At 43.1% G+C, this 19,124-nt stretch overlaps 1 protein-coding gene across 1 annotated transcript in view; it reads right to left on the bottom strand.

Annotated features, from left to right (window-relative positions):
• Positions 1 to 19,124, bottom strand: part of LOC309585120 (PALM2-AKAP2 fusion protein-like) — a 96,044-nt gene that overhangs the window by 8,338 nt on the left and 68,582 nt on the right. Inside the window, exons 2-3 of the mRNA XM_082301644.1 lie at positions 11,367 to 13,764; positions 4,477 to 4,655 (exon numbers count right to left, since the gene is read on the bottom strand). Coding sequence (XP_082157770.1) covers positions 4,477 to 4,655; positions 11,367 to 13,656 — 2,469 coding nt within the window. The 5' untranslated portion in view covers positions 13,657 to 13,764. The remainder of the gene's footprint in view (positions 1 to 4,476; positions 4,656 to 11,366; positions 13,765 to 19,124) is intronic.

The following is a 19,124-nucleotide window of genomic DNA, read 5'->3' on the forward strand; positions in this document are numbered from 1 at the left end:
CTCCTTACTCTTTGTATCACTACCATTGCACAAGGTGGACACAAAACTCCTCCCAGCAGAAGACAATGGCCTGGCCATGTAAACACTGAACTGCCTCTCATGCAACGTCAAACACTCTGATCTCTACTTGCTGTTCATAAATCTTGACTTAGATTATTGTGCTGATATTATGGAGGAGAAAAGGCACAACCTGTGTTTAAAACCAGGACTCTGAAAGCACACTGCTCTTATACTGATTTAACTATCTATAAATACACAAAGATCAATCACTGGCTTATATCAGTGCGATAAAACCCGCTCTAAATTATTTAATAAATAGGAAATGGCATAGACTTGACTTTGCTTTACTCTCCAGGTCAGAAAATATTCATGTACTTGTCTTGAGGTAGCTGATGCGGTCAAATATATTATGAAATAGGAAAAAAATTCAAGGTTCAGGTTTATAAAAAAGTGCTGATGTTGGACAAATGAATATCAGTCATTACCACAATCTGCAGAGGAAATTACAGGCATTCAAAATATACACATTACTGAGCACCTTGTTCTTAACAAACATTGCTAAACTACCTGCTCTTAAAATTACTGCCTTTGGCCAAGTCCAGCTTTGTGGGGATAAGGACCGTGCAAGTTACTCCTCTGCTAAAATATCAAATGTTACTGTAAATACCCTTTATTTGGCAGATTTGGGTTTATTCTACTCTGAGACAAACACTGATGCTAAGTTGTGGGACTGTGATCAGTCATCACATCACAACAGACAGGGACAAAGAAAGGTTCACAAAATGAAGCAGAGTGAGGCTGTGCACTTGGATCTGACTCTTTCACAGATGAAAGGCTGGTGTGCAGGTTTCTTTACAAAATACCAGAGATTTTGATAGTATTAAATACATTGTAATCAGAGACAAAGGAAAGCCACAGCAGTTTCACTCAGCATCTGAGGATGCTTGGATCCCAGGTTTAGCTTTGCCAGCTAAATGCTAAGAGGGATTAAGGAGAAGTTCTCATTTCTCACCTCAGGAATGCTCTGGTCCCAGGCAACAGCTCCCATCCCTTTAATTACAACCCCTCCCATGGCAGAAATTGTAACTAGAATCCAAGGGTTAGAAAAACAGCCACACAAATATTTGTTTACGAGAGATATAAGGGAATATCACACACACACACATTTTTGATTTGAAATGGCACTGGCACACACTGTGAAAATGCCAACTGCAGCAACATGCACTTGGAATGACCATGCAAGAGGAAGCAAAAATAAACAAGCACTTGAAAAGTACCTCAGAAATAACCTTGCTAGACAGTAATTTACAGGTGTACTGGTAGAAAGGGAAAAGACCAGCATTAGTACATTGAACAAGCATGTTATAACTAGGAAACAAGAACAAATTACAGAAATTCCAAGAACTGGCACATTCCAAAGTATAAGACTTCAAGCAACTCAGTGTCATATAAAAAAGAAAGGTAAGTCAATTTGGTGTTATTTTAATGACGTTGCTTGGCCAGTCTCAGTCTTGTTTACCATCAGTGCTTGACCCATTTCCTTGCTGCAGCTTTTTCTCTTTTACTCGTCTGCTGAAACCTGTACTGTAGCACATCCTCTGGAAGAAACTGCCCCCTTTCCTGAGCAGTGACACTCTTCCAAGACGCACTTGATTTGCCCTCACTTTCTGAAAGGCACAGCCCACAAGCCTTGAGCAGAGAGGCCACATTGTAGACACTGAAGCCAGACACAAAACAGAAGGTGGTGATGCCTGAAGGAGAGACTACAGAGGGTAAATGTCCTACTGAAACCACCCTCCTGTCTTTTGTTGTGGCTTATGCAGGGAGAAAGTGGATCTTTGTAGTTCAGTACTGCTGGTGTCCTCAGCACAAGAGGGAGCTCCCATGGACACGAAACTTTTCCACAAATCTCTCCATTCAGGACACCAAGGCTGCTGTGCCAGGCACCCCGACTGCTCCCAGTACTTGAGGATGTCTCCCGTTCCCCTCACTCACAAAGAGCAATGCTGAGCCACTTTCAGCTCTCAGGATGTAATGCTCCAAGTAGCAGCTGCCTGTCTGGTTGTCACTTATGCTCCCTCTCCCACTGTATTTAATGTATTTTTTTAAATAGTGCAGTGATTTTCTCTTTTGTTTCTTTAGTTACAGAAATCCTTTTTCCTGAGAACACTGTTCAAATGCTCTCTGCTGAGAAATCAAAGCTATTTGTTTTTTAAATAATAATTGCTGAGCCTGGACTGCAAAATATTCACTCAAACTGACAGTGGTACAAGTGCAGCACTTCTTAGTAAAATTATCTTTCCCTTGTCAATGGCAGGAGTTGTTTACCAAAGGAGAGCGGAAAAAGCCAGAGAAGAGAAACAAAACACTCCTGCTGATCTGAGGAAATTCTCCCTGGGCTCTGCAGGACACAGACTTCTAATAGGATTTTGGGTGGGCAGCAGCAAGAATGTAGATCTTGTTTGGTTTTATGCTTACAGAAGAGGAGAATGACAACAAACCTCAACACTGTGGGAGTTTGGTGTGCACTGGGACTTCGCAAATTCACTGAAGCCTTGAAAATTCATGCCAGAAGAGGATCTATCCAACAGGTTGTCTGAGTGCCACCAATGCTCTGGCAGTGCATCTTTGGGCAGACAGTGCCTGGGCAGCTTTAGCAGCAGCAGAGAGCTGATATAGCACCCAAAGCACACCTCCTTTGGTCAGACACTGCCCAGACCAGCACTCTGGTCAGGACATCAGGGCTCACTTCAAACTGTAGCAGAGACCAGGCAACTGTGGCCAGTCTGCTTTCTAGGGAGCACATGCGCAGCTCTGCAAGCACTTGAGGAACTGTGCTCAGGCAAATGAGCAGGATCTAAGATTTCAGCCACAAGCCACCACTTCACAGGCTGGGCAAGTCACATTCACTCATCACAGGGGTAGAGGAAGAGTGCAGTGAGAAAAAGCTGAGAGTCACCCCATTAGCAGAGCAACTTCTCTGAAGTTTCCGGCCAGCAGGCTGATGGCCTCAGTGTGGGACTCACGAGGACCAGTGCTGGTTTGCACAGTGGGAGTTTTATAACCAACTTTTTTGTGTTCCTCTCAGCTTCTGCAAAAATCATGAGAGTTGTGCTATGTGCGCTGCAAGCCTCTGAGCACCTTCACGGAGAGATGCTCTGGGGAGATGCCAGGAAACAGCACTCACCAGAACAGGTGGGGCACCCTGTTTCACTAGGAGCTTTGGGGAGGGAGAGGAAACCAGACAGTAGCTCCTTCCTAAGATGTGGCCCCAAGAGGCCACTGCCAGAACAAAACATGCTCCTGTTCACAAGCTGGCTTCCTATGTGGCTGTAGGAGTGTGATGGACAATGGAACCTTGTTTATCAATGGTCTCAATAGAAAAAGGGACCAGAAGGTTTCTGGTGTGCAGGAATCTATCTGCATTTTAGTTAGCCAACAAGAGTGCAACAGGACCCCTCCACAGTGCGTTCCCTCTGATTTTAAGTATCTTTTGTTACTGTGCAATATTCACAAGTAATGATTAAAAGATGCCAGATTAGTGCAGTATTCGTGTTACAAACCTTCACTTCTACACGCCTATTGAGAACATGCCTTTAATGAATGTTACTAGAAAGCAGTTTGTTGGAGAATCCTTGGCAATAGGGTCATCGTTCAGACATATCTGGGAAGTGTCTAGAGGACTTTGGCTGCTTCAGCAAACACTGTGTCCACTTAAAGAGTTTGACATTGAACTTGTATCTTACTATCTTCTGCACTCATTGCACAGTAATAATGACTCTGAATAAGAAACAGCTCATGATCTGTTAGGAAAAAGGGATTTTCCTGAATTTTGATTCCAGCTACAAAACTCATAGCTCTTCTTATTAGTGTCTTTAGTAAAGAACACCTTAATTCAATTAAACTCTACTACTGCTTGTGTGGAAGAATGACAACAAATCCAGCAGGACACAACAAGCTGGCTGTTGAAGGATCGAAGTTAACTTCTGAAACACTCTCAGCCCAGTTCCACAACGGGCAGTTTCTGGGGAAGTTATCAACTTACACTGAAGACTGAGCACACTTGGATGGGACTTTGGCAGGTCTAAAAACACAGGTGCAAATATATGCTTGATCCACAAATTTCAAAGCATCACTAAAATAACCCATTGGAGGGTCTTGGGTGATGTGTGAACTAACAGAATCTGCCAATTACAGGGCAGCTACCCACTGCTCTCATTATTAGTTAACATAATTAACTAAAATGAAATGTAATACGAGTTGCCTTTAATATTTGCAGTGACACATTCTTGCTCTTCACTGGCCCACATCCTTCCATTTTGAACACCTGCCCTTTACAATGTGTTAAAATCGTTACACACTTGTAAGGTGATCTGAGCAGATTCCAGTAAAATAATCTTTCTCGTTGTCTGTTGGTTCTTGAGAGTTGTGGTCTCTACCACAGAGCAAAAAAGGGACAAGGAGAATTGCACTTACACTGCTGTCGTCCATCCTTTCTCGTCTCTTGGTTTTGTGTGTTTCATAATCCTCCATGAGGGTCTGCATCAGGTTCTTGGGTCGCTGAGCTCCTGCAGACTCCTCGGATGGAGGGTCCGACTGTGAGGCAGGGCCTTCCGTGGTGGGGGATGGAGGAGGCTTGATCTTCTCTATCTTCCCTGCAATGACATGAAAAAGAATGACCCTTCCTTAGCTGAGGACTCACAAATTGTTTACCAAAGATGACAGCTGGAGAAGCATTTTCAACAGGTTTTGAAAGAAAAAACAGTTTGGAATGAAGTCTATGAAAGAATCTGGTAGATCAAGATGGTCATGGACTTTAAAAAAACCTCTCCCTCTACCTGTAACCCACTACACCAAAACACTACAAAATCTTTTTATAAAACCAGCACTGTTTACAAAAGTACCTGCTTGAAATATCCGTGTTTCCTTCTACAGGATACATTTCTGCAATTTGGAATTTTTTTTAAAATTCTGGAAAACTGCAACATGACATTTTTCTGGCTCAGCCAATACAACACACAGGGACCATGTGCAAGAAACATCCAAAGAAAGTGTCTTGTTAAACACAGCGACCTTCTCTTTTTCCAATGCTTTATATCTGCCTTGTAAGCAAGAAAGGCAGTGATCCCCAGTGCTGCTTTTCCCTGCGGCAGTTTCCTGCAGGTTGCACAGAGTGCTCCTGGAGGGAGACCTGTGGCAGAGAAGGATCTGTCCTATAAACTCTTGGTTCAGACAGGGCCCTTGAGTTTTCTCCTGGTTGAAGGAAAGCCAGAGGGAAGTAATTTTTCTCTCTGGCTGAGCCCATCGCACCCCATGGAAGGATACTATTTTGAGCACAGTGAACCCAAAGGTGGGTAAAAGGCACACCAGAACAAGAGACCACTGCCACGAGCTGCAGCAGAGCTCATGGGTGGACAACCCATGCTTCTTTGGGAAGGACAGCCTGCCTTTCTCATCACCAGGCACTGGCCTGGGGTGAACCACCCACCTTGTCCTGGTGGGAAGAGTGACAGGGGCACTTTGTGGGAATGATCTGTGGGGGTTCTCAGTTGTGACAGGAGAAAGAAATGCCAAACCAAAACCAGATTTCCTTTTCCATGGGACCATCATCAACTCTTTGAAATAAGACACTTCAATGAATGTAAAAAAATACCATAAAAAGAGAAAAATAACCACTGCAAAGCCCTTAAAAATAAGTGAAATAATCAGAAGGATCATGCTGTTTTTCAGGAAACTTTTTTGAAACAAATTAAAACAAATTAAAACCCTAGCTGGTCCTTCAAAAAGCACCATGACAGTTGCAGCCACTAGAGAGCAGCCTTGGAGTCTCCTGTAAGTATCAAAAAGATTTATTATTGAAGAAAGAAGTGAGCCAACACTGAGCCAATACTGCAGAAGTGTTTTTACAAGAAATCTCCTTACCGGGCTTGTTTCATTTCTCATCAGTGTTGAAAAACCCAGCATGGTAAGTTTCTCGTTACAGGCTTAATTTAAGCTGGGCAGTGCAGTGATGAGGCTGTGAATTCATCCTCTTTAAATCAACCCTACCAGAGACTGAAGGGGGGAGTTTCTAAGGGCCCAGAGTTTTCTCTGGGTTGCATCAGGACTTGCTCTGCAGACAAACAGGAGTTATGCTGCCAAAGCAGAGGCCAACAGCAGGTCCTGAGCTGTCCAGCTGCACCCATGTGTGACAGCTTAGACTGCTCAGCAGGAGAGACTTGAAACTACTGTTATCCTGCCAATTAGGCCCAGTGGGTAAAAAAGTGTGGTGAAAATGAAAGGCCTGACTAAGGGTCAGATATCTTGTTGTATTACTTCATTCTTACACTAGTAATTGCCTTGGATGGATGTAAGCAATGGAGGAGGAATGAGGCTTCTCAGATATCTGCCCAACTTGTACCTCCTCCAGGGACACTGACACATCACAGGATGCTCAGACCTATGAACAAGCCTAATGGCTGAGAGATCCTTCCACTCCCCTTCCCCTGGAAAACAATGCAAATTGTAGGTTTTGGGGATTTCCATTTTAGGAAGGGGTATCTTCAAGCAGCTCCATTTGTTCTTCAGGGAAGGCCCATCAATTTTCATACTCACAGAACCAAAAAACCATTCATGCTGGGAAAGACCTTCAAAATAATTGACTGCAAGCTTTGTATTGCATGTATATACATATTTTATATGTATACAATATATATACACATATTATACATACGTGTATTTATATAAAGGCTATAGCATCCCAAATCTACATGTACACATCTACTTTTTACTTAGAGATGCTGCTGAAATTTTTTAAGGCACCTGCATATCAGAGAAAACTTTTCAAAATGTAACATTTCAGCAGGACAGATTGTTTTAGGAAACCAGTCTGTGCTGGAGTCAGGGATTGCTGAAGTACATCAAAAAAAAGTCCCCTCTAGTAATGGGGAGCCTCATTACCACACCAGGTGAAACGTGGGCTTCTTTGCTCTTCTTGAGCAGCAGGTGAGCAATGTGAATATGCCAAAATCACAAACAAGCAAACAGTAAATAAAGAACCTCTCAAAGAGTCTCTCACTTCATAGGCATTCTCCACTAGGGAGGGAGTAAGAAAGCAAAGGGCAAATGAGCTGGGTTAGTATACTGTTAAGGCACTTCTGGAAGTATTCTGGGGGTGACAGATGAGCACTCCAGAGGAATCCTTGGAGAAGATCATTAACTTTCTCTTCTTCATACCAGTGCCTATAAAGGGGTAAGGAAACAGCATCTTCCATAAACATTTCTGCTCTAGCCTTTCTCAAAATTCTGATTTTAAAAAGGAGTTCATGCATATGTATTACATCTGATCCTTATTCTGTGCACGCATACAAGGCATTAAAAATTTTGCAATGCCCACAAAATATCTTGCCCCCAAGTTTCTGCTTCTCTTCCCACCACACAAAAAGTATTGTCAGACTACGGCTGAACCTTCCTAAAGCCTCCTTAACATAGGTATTTGTTAGAGAAAATTTGAGGTGGAAAATGGTTTTCAGGCTGAAGTGGTTGCTCTGACAGAGGCTTAAGTTCCACAGCTGCCACTCAGGGTAAGAAAGTAGGGAGAAGAAAGAAAAGGGCAGCACACACGTCCCTCACAGTTACCTGCAGTTTAGAGGTATCTGACTGCTTGCATCTCTGAGCTGCAACTTCCCCACTGGGCTTACGCCACCCACTGAAATTTTCTCAATTAGTTCATCAGCTCAGGGCAACAGAAGATGAGCACGGTGGGCACTTCCTCTTGATGCCTGTGCAAGTGGGTTTGAGTGCCTGCAGATAAGCACAATGTGCCTTCTGCCTCACCTGGCAATGCTTTAGTGGCAAGCACCAAAAAGGCAGATGTGGCAGCTTCCCAAAGTGTCTCCCAGGCATGGCCTCTTCTGCTAGGTACTCCCCATCCCTCATCATGAGACAGCAAATACTGACAAAGGGTTTGGCTCCAGATGAAAAGCCTTCACTGAACCAAGACCTCTCATGTAATGATTTTCGCACCTCTGTTGAGGAACAGGGTTACTCAGAGCCAGACACTATAGGAAGTTAGATACAAGTCCTTCATAGTCAAAGTTACTCCTAATAAAAGGAGTAACAGAAATGGGAATTACATCACCAACCTTACACTGGATCCTCTCACGTCACAGTCTCATCAACCTGCTCCAAAATAAACTATCAGACAGCCCCAAATGCTCTGCCCAGGAGAGATGCTGTACCACCTGCACATTGTTGGAGGAAACCACTGTCTTGCTGTGCAGCTGCTCACACCATGCCAAGTGCAGCAGGAGCTGCAGCAAAGCGACACAGGAAGCATTCAAATTTAAATAGGGCTCCACAAATATTTTGGGATCCATGGTGACTATCCATACAGCCATGCTCAGGCACTTTTTTGGTCTTTCTTGAGTTTCCTCATGCAGGAAACCCAACTTGTTTTGGAAAAATTCACATAGGTTCTTCACCTTTCCAGGAGTACCCTAGAGAAGTTCTCCTGTGTACATATTCCACTGTGTCTCAATTCGGTGATCTGAGATGGGTTGAAAGGTTGCTTCAAAGCATCAAAACCAACTTCAAAGGAGAATTGTTAGCAGTACAGAAGTTTATTACTAAGAGACCTTTTGGATTGTGGCATACAAATTGAGAGTTACCATCAGTTGTATGAAAGTTGCATGTCAGGGTGAGTAAAGCCAGCCTGTTTGCTATCCCAAGTAATTAGCAGTTACTTCACACATACACCTACATTAATTGTGTTAATCTACCATACTTCAGTTAAATCACAGTGCAGTTCACTGCAGTTCACTCCTTTTTTGTGGTTTTTCCTTCTGCTACCCACAAAAGTATTCACACAGTTCAAAGCAGTGAAGAGGGGCAGGAGTAATAAATAACCAGGGAACACCAGGAGTCCTAGTAAAGCTACTCTGCCCAAACCATCACCTAAAACCAGCCTGATTGTTAGGCCATTGCTAATTAAGTTAATTATGATGCCTTCTCAAAAGAGTGAGTTTGCACTTCCACACTTAAGGATTAAAACCAGATTTTTCAAATTTATATTTGACCCCTTCCTATATTTAATCCCTTTCTGCTGAGGTATCCTGATGCTAGTGCCAATTCTTTCTTTGGAAAAGGCAATTTGTTGACAAAAGTACCTCTGTTTCTTCTTTATTATTATTATCATCAGTAGTAGAATTACTACTATTTTTCTTTGTGAAACTAGATAAACGTATTACAGTACCAGACATTCTACAGCATACTCCTTACTGTGCCCACCAGAAGTAGGTTTTCTTTTCTGCTCTGTATGTCACCTCTCCTCTGTACATCCTAACAACCAGATTTTTGTGGCTCTGCTAAATCACATTTTGCCTTTTTTTGCAAATATTGAAGAGATCCTGTAACTATTACAAGGAAAGTTGCTGCAACCCTGCAAGGGATTACATGGTATTCCTCCACCCTATTTCTAAGGATGCCTGCAGGCTTTAACTGCAATACAGCTGGCTAAAGGGACAGCAAGGAAGAGATGAGCTGAGGTTTATACACCTTCCAATGCTAAGGGTGCTGAGCTGCCATCCTGCAGCTGAGAGCTATGCTGAGCACATCCGCTGTTCAGAAAGCACCAAAAGTAGAAGAACTAAGAATGACTTTGGCAAATGTTCTTTGTGGTTTTTTTGATCAATGACATTCTTAAACACTGCCACATATTCATCTTTTCCTAGAAATTATTTCTTTGCCTTGTCACCAGCTGTAAATTGCAGTAGCTTGAGTCATTGGCTAAGAGATCCCAATTTTCTTTCTTGAACATATGGCAGTTGGACATTTAAAGGAAACTGTCTGGAGTGATTCATTATAAACAGAAGTTTATAATTTTCTCTAGAATGTAATTTATGACAAACATTTTTACAGACACAAAGTAAATGCCTTGTTGTGTAGAGAAAGCAGAAGTACGCTGTTCTCCCAGAAGCTCTGTTAAAATAAGCATTAGTGTCAGCAGCCCATCCAACATCACTTCTGAGTAAAATACAATCATTATCTGCCCCATTTTGAGCACTTTCAGCTACACATGATGCTGAAAGCAGTCATGAGCACACCGTTACGCAACAAGTCCTCCTAAATGACGTCTGTGGTGCCCTGTATCTCACATCTTGTCAGACATTTCTCAGAACACTTAAGATTAGAGGGGATCCTTATGAAAAAATGCTGTACTAGAGAAGTTATAACAATAGCACTTCAAAGAAATGACTGATATTTGCTACATTTTTTTCCAAAAAACACACGTTAAGATAATCCTCTTTATAGAAGAAAACAAAACTAAGTATTCGCTATTTATGTGCTCCATAAAATTTCAAGTCCACAATCACACTGAGTAATGGGCTAAATCTAGATCTTATTCAAGCTTACCATGACTTTCAAAAGGAAATGACTACCACTGGCTCAGATTTACACCAGTGGGAATAAAGACAGCATTTAAGTACTCTTGGTAAAATGAATACTTTTTCACAATGACCATTGTTAATAAACTCTGTAAGTACTAGCAAAGCATATGTAGGTATATGCTCATAAAATCACTATACAGAAGTAAGCCTAATATGTGTTTCTGGGGTTTTTTAAAATTATTTTTTCTGTATTATATTTAGAAGGCATCAGTGTTTGATACTCAATTTCTTGAGAGGGGGAAGAGGGAGAGAGATATGCTGCAACTGCTGTGAATGTCACCAAAAGAACCCAGAAACTGATCAGTCAAGAAGACTTCCACTGAATCTATTGAACATTTTGCTTGTGATGCCTGTTTAATTCAGTAGCAAATGACACCAGCTAAAATACATGGCAACTTACACCATTATCGTTTTACAAGACAAAGTTCATTAAGATCAAGACCTGAAAACAGAAAGCAAAGCACACAAAAAAAGAAATCAAAACTCCAAAATCTGCACTTCTCCACTACTTTTGCACTTCCCTAATCAGAAGAGAACAGGAAGCCTATTAAGAAATGCCTTGTATGTTTGTCTTTCGAATAGCCACAGCTGTAAAAACTGCTGCTGTCCTTCCTTGAGATGATCCTAAGTTTCAGTGGGTGGTCTGAGCAGCACTGAGGATGGACATGTCACGCTACAATGTGGCAGTGTGTAAATACAGAACAGGGTTTAGTAAGGATGATCAGGATCTCTGCACTACATTTGTGAAAAATCAGAACCTTCCGCGAGTGTGCTCACAGACAAAAAGTTAAGCTGTTTTATGCAGTTTCCAGGCAGATGAACTCATCTGCCCTCCCACCCCCTGCAAAACAATGTTTTCATTTAAAAATGACATAAAACTAAACCATATGTGACTCTTCAGTCACATTTCACTTCCACTCTGACACTTGGGGCTCTTACCTGGTGCAGTTTTGTAAGACACAGTTCTGGTGGGCATGGGTGGTGCGCTCTTTGTAACAGGGCTTGGTGCCATTTGCAGACCCTGCCGCTGCCTCTTCAACTCCTCTTCTCGTTCCTGGGCAGCTCTGATCTCTTCTTCTATCATCGACAAAGTCCGCTGTTTCCTTGACCGTAACTTGAAAGGGCCCACGGTCACTTCAGGCTCCTGTGTGGCCAGGATGGAGGCGGTGCTCCTAAGCTCAGCTGCCTCTGAATACTTGCTGAAATAGCTGACTTCATGCCTGTTTTCCTCCACAAGGAATGGCTGGCTGGCTGAGTACATGGGTGACTGCTGCAAATTCTTCCCTTCCCTGAGTCCTGAGTCTTCCTCTTTTGAAGTCTTTGGTATGGTGTCCCTTTTTTCTTGAACTGGTGAAGACACCTGCGGTGGCTCAAACATTGGGTTCTGATGCTCCTTGGAGGCTGGAGCAGGCCCAGTGCCAGCTGGCTGCTCTTTGGCTGAGACCTCTTTCTCTTCTGGAATTTCTTCTTCCTTGCAGTTTCCTTTATCCACTTGCTCAGCTATGGCTTGTTGGATGGCGTTTTGAACCAGCAGGCCAGCGTGGTACTCCAGCTGGTCGTCCATCAGCATGGAGTCTGCCAAGGCAGAGGAGGGTGAATCACAGCCTGGGTCACTGAAAGACTTGGAGATGCCTTCAGCCCTGCATTCTGCTGGAGTGTCAGCCTGTGGGGTCTGTGGCAAGGAGAAATCCGCTAGAGAACTTTCCTGCAGGGCGCTCATGGTCTCATTGGAGGCACCACTGTCACTTATATTATCCATGCTGAAGTCATTGGAAAGGGTCTCCAAGACGGTGGTATCCTGAGACCTGACAGACAAATCATCCAAACCGGAGTCAAGCTCCTCTGGAGGAGAAGAGGCGCTGCCTGACTTTGGGAAGTGGTCTAGAATTCCCTGTCCATCATCCTTCACCATTGTGAAGACTGCCTTTGCACTCATGAATTCTCCATCCTCTGCCCACAGCTTTGAGGCTGGTCCAGCTCTGGGACTATCACTGCAAGGTAACTCTCTTGCCATGTCAGCCGTGACAGTCTGAGCGTTTTTGTCATCTTCTGAGCTACAGGAGACTTTCTGTGTTTTGACAACCATGACATTGTTACCCTCAAGCTGTCCAGTTTGCCCACACACTGAAATGGGTCTAGTCACAGAGGACATTGGCCTGTCCGCCTGTGGAGAATTGAGGCTTTTATAGAAGGGTTTGATGGAGAACATTTTGGGTGTTCCTGATCGCCTTGGTGGGGCCTGACCCTGAGTTGGACCCGAATGCTCCATCAGCTGAAACTGCTTCCTGGCAGCCAAGAAGTCAATCTGCTCTGTGACAATATCTTCTTTCTTGATATTCACTGGCTCTGGGGGTACAAAGGAGCAGCTGACCTGTTTGGGGGATGTTGGTGTCGTGCCTTGCTGCTGCTGCTGCTGCCTCTCCTTGCGCTCCTTGTACTTCTTGTGAGACTCCAGATGCTCTTCATCCAGTTGATCCTCCAGAGGCTTCTCCTGAGGAGGGTTCCACCATTTGGCAGCAATGCTGGGGTTTTTCTTGACAGCCTGGCTTTTAATGAGTTCCCTTCTTTCCTTTTCAAGTTCCATCATTTCTTCCGAGGGTCTCATTTTGCGGATTCTGTATTTTTCCTTCTCTTCCTCATCTTCAAAGAGCTTTGAGGGCTTTTTCTCTTCGTGAAAGGCTCGCAGTTCAAACTTTGCCTCTTTCTTAAGGGTTGTAAGAGTTGTTTCTCCATCCTTAGAGGATCTTCTAGAACTATTTGAAGAAGTGGGACTTCCTGGCACCTTCAGACTCTCCCTAATGTCTTCTTTCAGTCCACCCAAGGAATGGCCATTAGATTTCAGGTTCTCATCTGTTATACTAGCTTCACATGGCTCAACTTCCAAGGATGGCTGCTTGTCTGCTACATTTTCTTCCCTTCCACTGGATACTGACTCTTTATTGACATTAGCAGATGCTCCTGAGCCATCCATAATGGAGACTGCACTTGGTTCAGGGGAGGATGTTCCATTAAATGTACTGTCTGCAGCAGAATCACAGCAATTTGCCTCCAGCACTTCATCTAGGTATCTGATCTCTTTAGCAACTTCACTGTCCAGGGATTCATGCCTGTCCCTAAGTCCATTTCGGCTGGAAGCAGGGGAAAAGAAGTGGGTTGGATTGTCTATGGGATGTGGTGAAGCCACTGTGGTGATGCTTTTGTGTTCAGAAACTGGAACTTCAATTTCCATTTTCTCTTCCTTTGTAGCAAGCACAGTAGCTGGCTCCAAGAAATTGGCACAGTTTTGGTCTCTGTTTTTTCTTAACCTGATGTCATCCTCAGGGATTCTGGAAGATTTCTAAAATAAAAGAGCAAAATTATGATGAAGTCTTAAAAAAAGAACACTTAATTTTTTGCAGAGCAAGCACCATCTGGAAAACAAATCCTAGCGCTTCTTAAACTTGAGATTAAAGCATTCCCCCAGAACATGGGAAAGCAAGGCAAGCCATTAACATAAAAAACAGGAAGTTACCTTACCATATGCTGGAAAAGGTACCAAAACAACAACAAACTTTCATTTAAGAATATCCCATTCACTTACCATCCTCACTTTGTCACCATTTCATGCCTGTGTCTTGGTCTGTGACTAGGACTAAGATTTGAATTTCTAAGTTAACAGTAACTTGGCAGTTTAGATTCTTCAAAGATTTGCACATGCAGTATACAACAACTATCATCTTGGTACTCTAAAAATGCTTTCCACACCTAAAGGAAATCTCTGCTTCTACAGATGAAAAGTATTACCGCCTGTGCTTTGCAGAAACAGATGCTAATGTGCAGAAAGAGTTGGTGATTCACACCAAGTTAGGAAAAAGGATGTGGCAACGGAAGGGAATGTTCAATTCTCAGTGGCTCAATCCTGGTCATCAAACACGGAGTAGAATTACATAGTGCTCTAAAGACAGGGGGTCTTTTTCCATCTCACATGGAAACCCACACACACCTGCACTTGGGATACACCTGCAACTCCCACAGCATGAAGAACAACACAGGGAGCATGACAGGGACGGCAGTCATGGTCTCCTCCCTCCCACTTCTTTGATCTGTAGTGCAGGTGGACTGGATTCATGTTTCTCCCTGATGTGTTACCTCTGGTCACAAGGAGGTTACTGAAAGAAATACTATTTATGCTCATATACAGGCAGATTTTACTGGTGAAGCAGCCTAGTGAACTTCCTGTGAGTAAAGTCTGAAGGAACTTCTGATTAAGTTGGTAACACATCAATTACCTTCTCAGTAATTCTATACTGCTAAAAGGCAAAACCAATCCAAAACGCCAAAAACAATGAGAACATTTTAAACATGGTTCTTCAAAAAGCACTGGCTAACTCTTGCTGACTTCCTAAATCATGAAAACCAAAAGTGATACCTTATTCACTTTGACTCGCCTTTTAAAACAGAAAGGTGGTATCTGAAGTCTCTCTCTTGCTTTCCTTATGTGTTTCTATAAGGCATGGAGTTTGAAAGCAAATGGCAATGATCAGACCCCGTGAACTCAGTGGCTACCAACAAGAGCACCATTGTCTGGTGTTCACCCCCGTCTGGCTGTCCCTTATCCAGCATGCTATTAATATACACAGCAGCAGCAGATGATCAACAAGGAGCACAATGGCACTTACTGGTGACCTGAACAATCACATTGCTGCTGGATTTACATAGGCAAGTGCATTTGACACACCTTAAAAAATTACAGCCAGTCACCCAGAAGAGCTCTTTCTAAAAACACTCTGAAGAGCTTTTTGTCCAATTATGTAGTTGTACACAATTGAGGACAATGCTGGCTTCAGCCATTAGATATTTTGTTCTTAATTGTGCTCAAACATTGGAAAAAAATGTTTAAAAACAAACAACCTGCTTTTGTCTATATATTTTACTTGACAAACTTCACTGGTTTTACTCTCTTCATTTCTTCACTTTCTGCTGAACTAAGGAATACTCTGGCTGAAGTTTCTAGCAGTTCTTTTCTTAAAGTATATTGTATTTTTCATCATTTACATATCTAAATGTGGCCAGTTTCTTCTTCCGTACTGTTAATGATATATTCAAGAAGTCAGATGTTGTGCACACAGAGTGAGTATAAAAAGTGCTTACTTTTTCAAGTAGACACAGATGGAATTAAAGTATCATAGATAAAGGTTTCTTTTAACCTGAAAGGGCAAGAACTGCTCTTGATTTGCTGGCAGAGCTCTATGTACACAATAGGTACTCAGGTGATAGGATTTAAGACTGCAATACCTTTTTGATACTTGGGGTAACATCTTCTCTGCTTGACTTGCTGGTGCAAAAAGGAATATGCAGGCACCTAGAGCAGTCTGTGCAAAGTGCAGGACTGATAGCTGTCCCCTTGAACACAAACCATGGGTATGCAATTATGCTCCTGCTAATATTTGCTTCTAATCAGACAGATCAAAGCCACCAGTGACATTGGTAGCTAACCACGTGTCCTCCGTAACCGTAAGAGCGTATCTTGAACGGACACAGAAAATCAGTTAATGAAGACGCGTTCTCCTGCCACTGAAACAGCTGAAGGGCCCCCTGTTCCTGTACTTCTCGTACCTGCACACCATGGAGCTGGGAATACACCTGATTGTCCCAGAGACCGCAGTCACTAAAGCATGTCTATTTCCACCACTTCTCTAATGTGTGAACCACTCCAGTTCACATTGTATTTGGATATTCAAGTTCAGTAACAGAACCACAGGTGCAGTGTTTTGCCTAAATCTTAGCAAGTAAGAGCCCATCCTCTCACCATAGCTGCAACCCACAGCTCACAATTAAGGCACATGCACTTAACAGTCTAATCAGGGCATACATTTGTTACAGCATGTAATTCTGGAAGTGCATGTGTCTATGCAATTAGTGTGGCACATGTAATTATGTAGCAAAACAGACAATTAAGCAGTAAAACCTATGAGGAAACATTGCCTCTTGTTGGAGGAGACTTTCTGTGCTAGGGAGTAGTAATTGAACATGAAGAAGGACTCCCAGCATGGCAGAGAAGCCAGTGAGGCTTGCTAGCAGAGGAAAAAAAAAATGTTTTAAAAGAACCACCCCTTTTCTTTCCTCAAAACATTCTGTGAGAATCTGGGGACAACTTTGTGAGGTCATGGCAACAAAGAGTATGTTCCAGACACTACTGTGAGGAGCAGAAATCAATCTACTGATGAATTACTTGAAGAAGAGAACTGAGATAACTAAGGACAGAAGTAGATGACAAAACAAAGCTTTCTGATACAATCCAGGCCACAGCACCTGCCCAGGATAACTGACTGGGTGTGGGAAAATGGCACATGTTGGGATGAGCCACCACAGGTGGGAGGCTGTTTGGAGGGGGGCAGTGGGATACACACAGACCCCCTGCTCAGCTGTTTGGCAGAAGGAGGCGAGCTTTCCAGGGGGCTGCTTTTGCTCTTTGGTGATAAGTCTGTGCCAGCAGCTTTGTATTTGCTGCCTACAGGGAGGAGGCTTTTCAAAGCCTGCACCATTACAAAGACCTGTGAATGGGAAAAGGGCTGCATTGAAACCTAATTGTAGTCAGCAATACGGCATTCACAGTGATGCTCTTAAACTGCTCATCTAGACACAGATTTTCCAGAAGTTGCTGTTACATTTACACAATCTCTGAATGTGCATTCATTTCTGTCTAAGTCAAGATGCAACAGGGCAATCAGTGTCACTTCTACAATGCTGCTGCACTTTAGTAAACTACAGTTATTAGCAGCTTAGAAAATTATTAGCATATTTTCTCTTTGGCTGAATTGTTCATCTACAAAAGTGTAAGTGTTTGGGCAATCAGCTCTTTTAGAAGGAAAAAAATTGTGGGTGTGCTACTAGTAAGACCCAGCAAACGTGCTGCCAGTGCCCTCCTTTGTTTGATGCAGCACAAAATGCCTACGGAAACAAGTGGGAGGCAATCCTTCTGAGCTAGATCAACATTCTTCTGAAGCATCAGTGGCAGTGGTGGGAAGGGAAAGTACTGAACTACTAAGAAGTTTCATGGTTTAAGAAAACCCAAAAGTTTTCTCATTGTGGGCTTCTACAACAACTCCAGCCACGTTTCAATACAGCTTCTGATGCTGTTGGTCTCCTGGCCTCGGTAGCATTGTCAACCTTCCATTTCTTTGGTTTTCATATTCTTTTGGAGATGTCCTGTACTTTAATTGCTTCTCCTCCCACTGAACCAGCGTTTTTTTCAACCCTTTCCACTCTTCTCTTGGATCTGACTATTGGGCCCTCCATACATCAAGAAGTTTTAGTAGTAAAACCTCATTTACAGGTGGTTGAGTGGCTAATCCATACCTCCTTGCTGATGTCAGTCATCCTCTCCCTCTTCTCCTACTGTCTTGGCCTGCCTCTCTGATGTCTTATTTCCAAATAAGAAGGAAGCAAATGATGGATTTGTTAGGAGGTTGATCCTGGCAAATCTTCAAGAGGGCAGCTGCTTTCATTCACCTCACCCTTTTGAAGAACACAGCCGCCACCTTTGTAACAGGTTGAGCCAATCCCAAACACCACAAAGACACAGAAGTCAGCTGAACCTTTGTGCTTCCAGACACCTACCCTGTCCAGAGACAAAACTCCTAGCCAGCACAGGTATTGCTCCAGGCTTGCTAGTGACAGTAAGCCTTTGCAGAACTCATTTTCTTTATAAGGATGATAGGGACATGAAGTGTTGCAGTTCTTAATGAACCAGAAAAGCTACAGTTGTAAATGGTGATAGCACCCATCCCTCACAGCTCATGTTCCCTACCACACAACAGGTGCTGGGACAGGTGCCACCATCCCACCCCATGCCAGGCGGGAATGACAGCCCAAACCACTGCAGCAGCTCCTGTCTCCCAACAGCTCCTGCATTCCCTTCCTCCCTTAGCAGGACCTCATGGGGTGGCTGCCACCCCATACACCTCCAAAAATGTGATTGTCCCTGGTTGACACTGGAGGGACAAGAATGTGCCAGTGAGAGCCTTTGCACAAAGCAGTCTGAAGAAATGGGCCAAACATTTGTGTTATGGAAACTTCCTATTTGGGTGAGCTAAGAGAAAGCAGTAGCTGTGAAAAAAAGTTCAGAAACATCCTAGAAATGGGATGGGGGAAGAGGGGTGAAGACGATGACATGGAACTCAAGGAAAGAAAGGGTTTCTACCCACATCACCTACAGAAACCATACATTTTCATTAAAAAACCCAAACCAAAACACAAAAACCCCCAAAATCCAAACCCAAATTATTGTCTTCTCGCTCCTGTGTGAAAGGGCCTCTCCTTTCCATAAAGTATTTTATACCGATATCTAAAAGTTTTTAAACTGCTAAGGGAAGTGTTGTCCAAAAAATTTACAACTTTCCACTCAAAGAAATAAAATTCAAGTTTCAGAAAAAAAAAAAATCCTCAAATTCTGTTACCAAATTTTGAATTTTAGACATGTCAGGCACATGCTGACACTACCTTGAGTAATTCCGTTCACAATGCTACTTGCACACAAAAAGCAAAACCTGGCCTGTTCCTCCCACAGTACATTATACAGTGTCTTCAACACAAAGACTGAAAAAACATCTGGTTACTAAAATGTGTTAGTGCTAAATGTCATGATGACATTCTCCTCAAGCAGCTCTCTACGCTCCTCTGTGACTTTTCTGAGGGAGCCAGACAGTACAATATTTT

Source organism: Coloeus monedula (assembly GCF_965178545.1).
Source record: "Coloeus monedula genome assembly, chromosome: Z".
Lineage (NCBI taxonomy): Eukaryota > Metazoa > Chordata > Aves > Passeriformes > Corvidae > Coloeus > Coloeus monedula.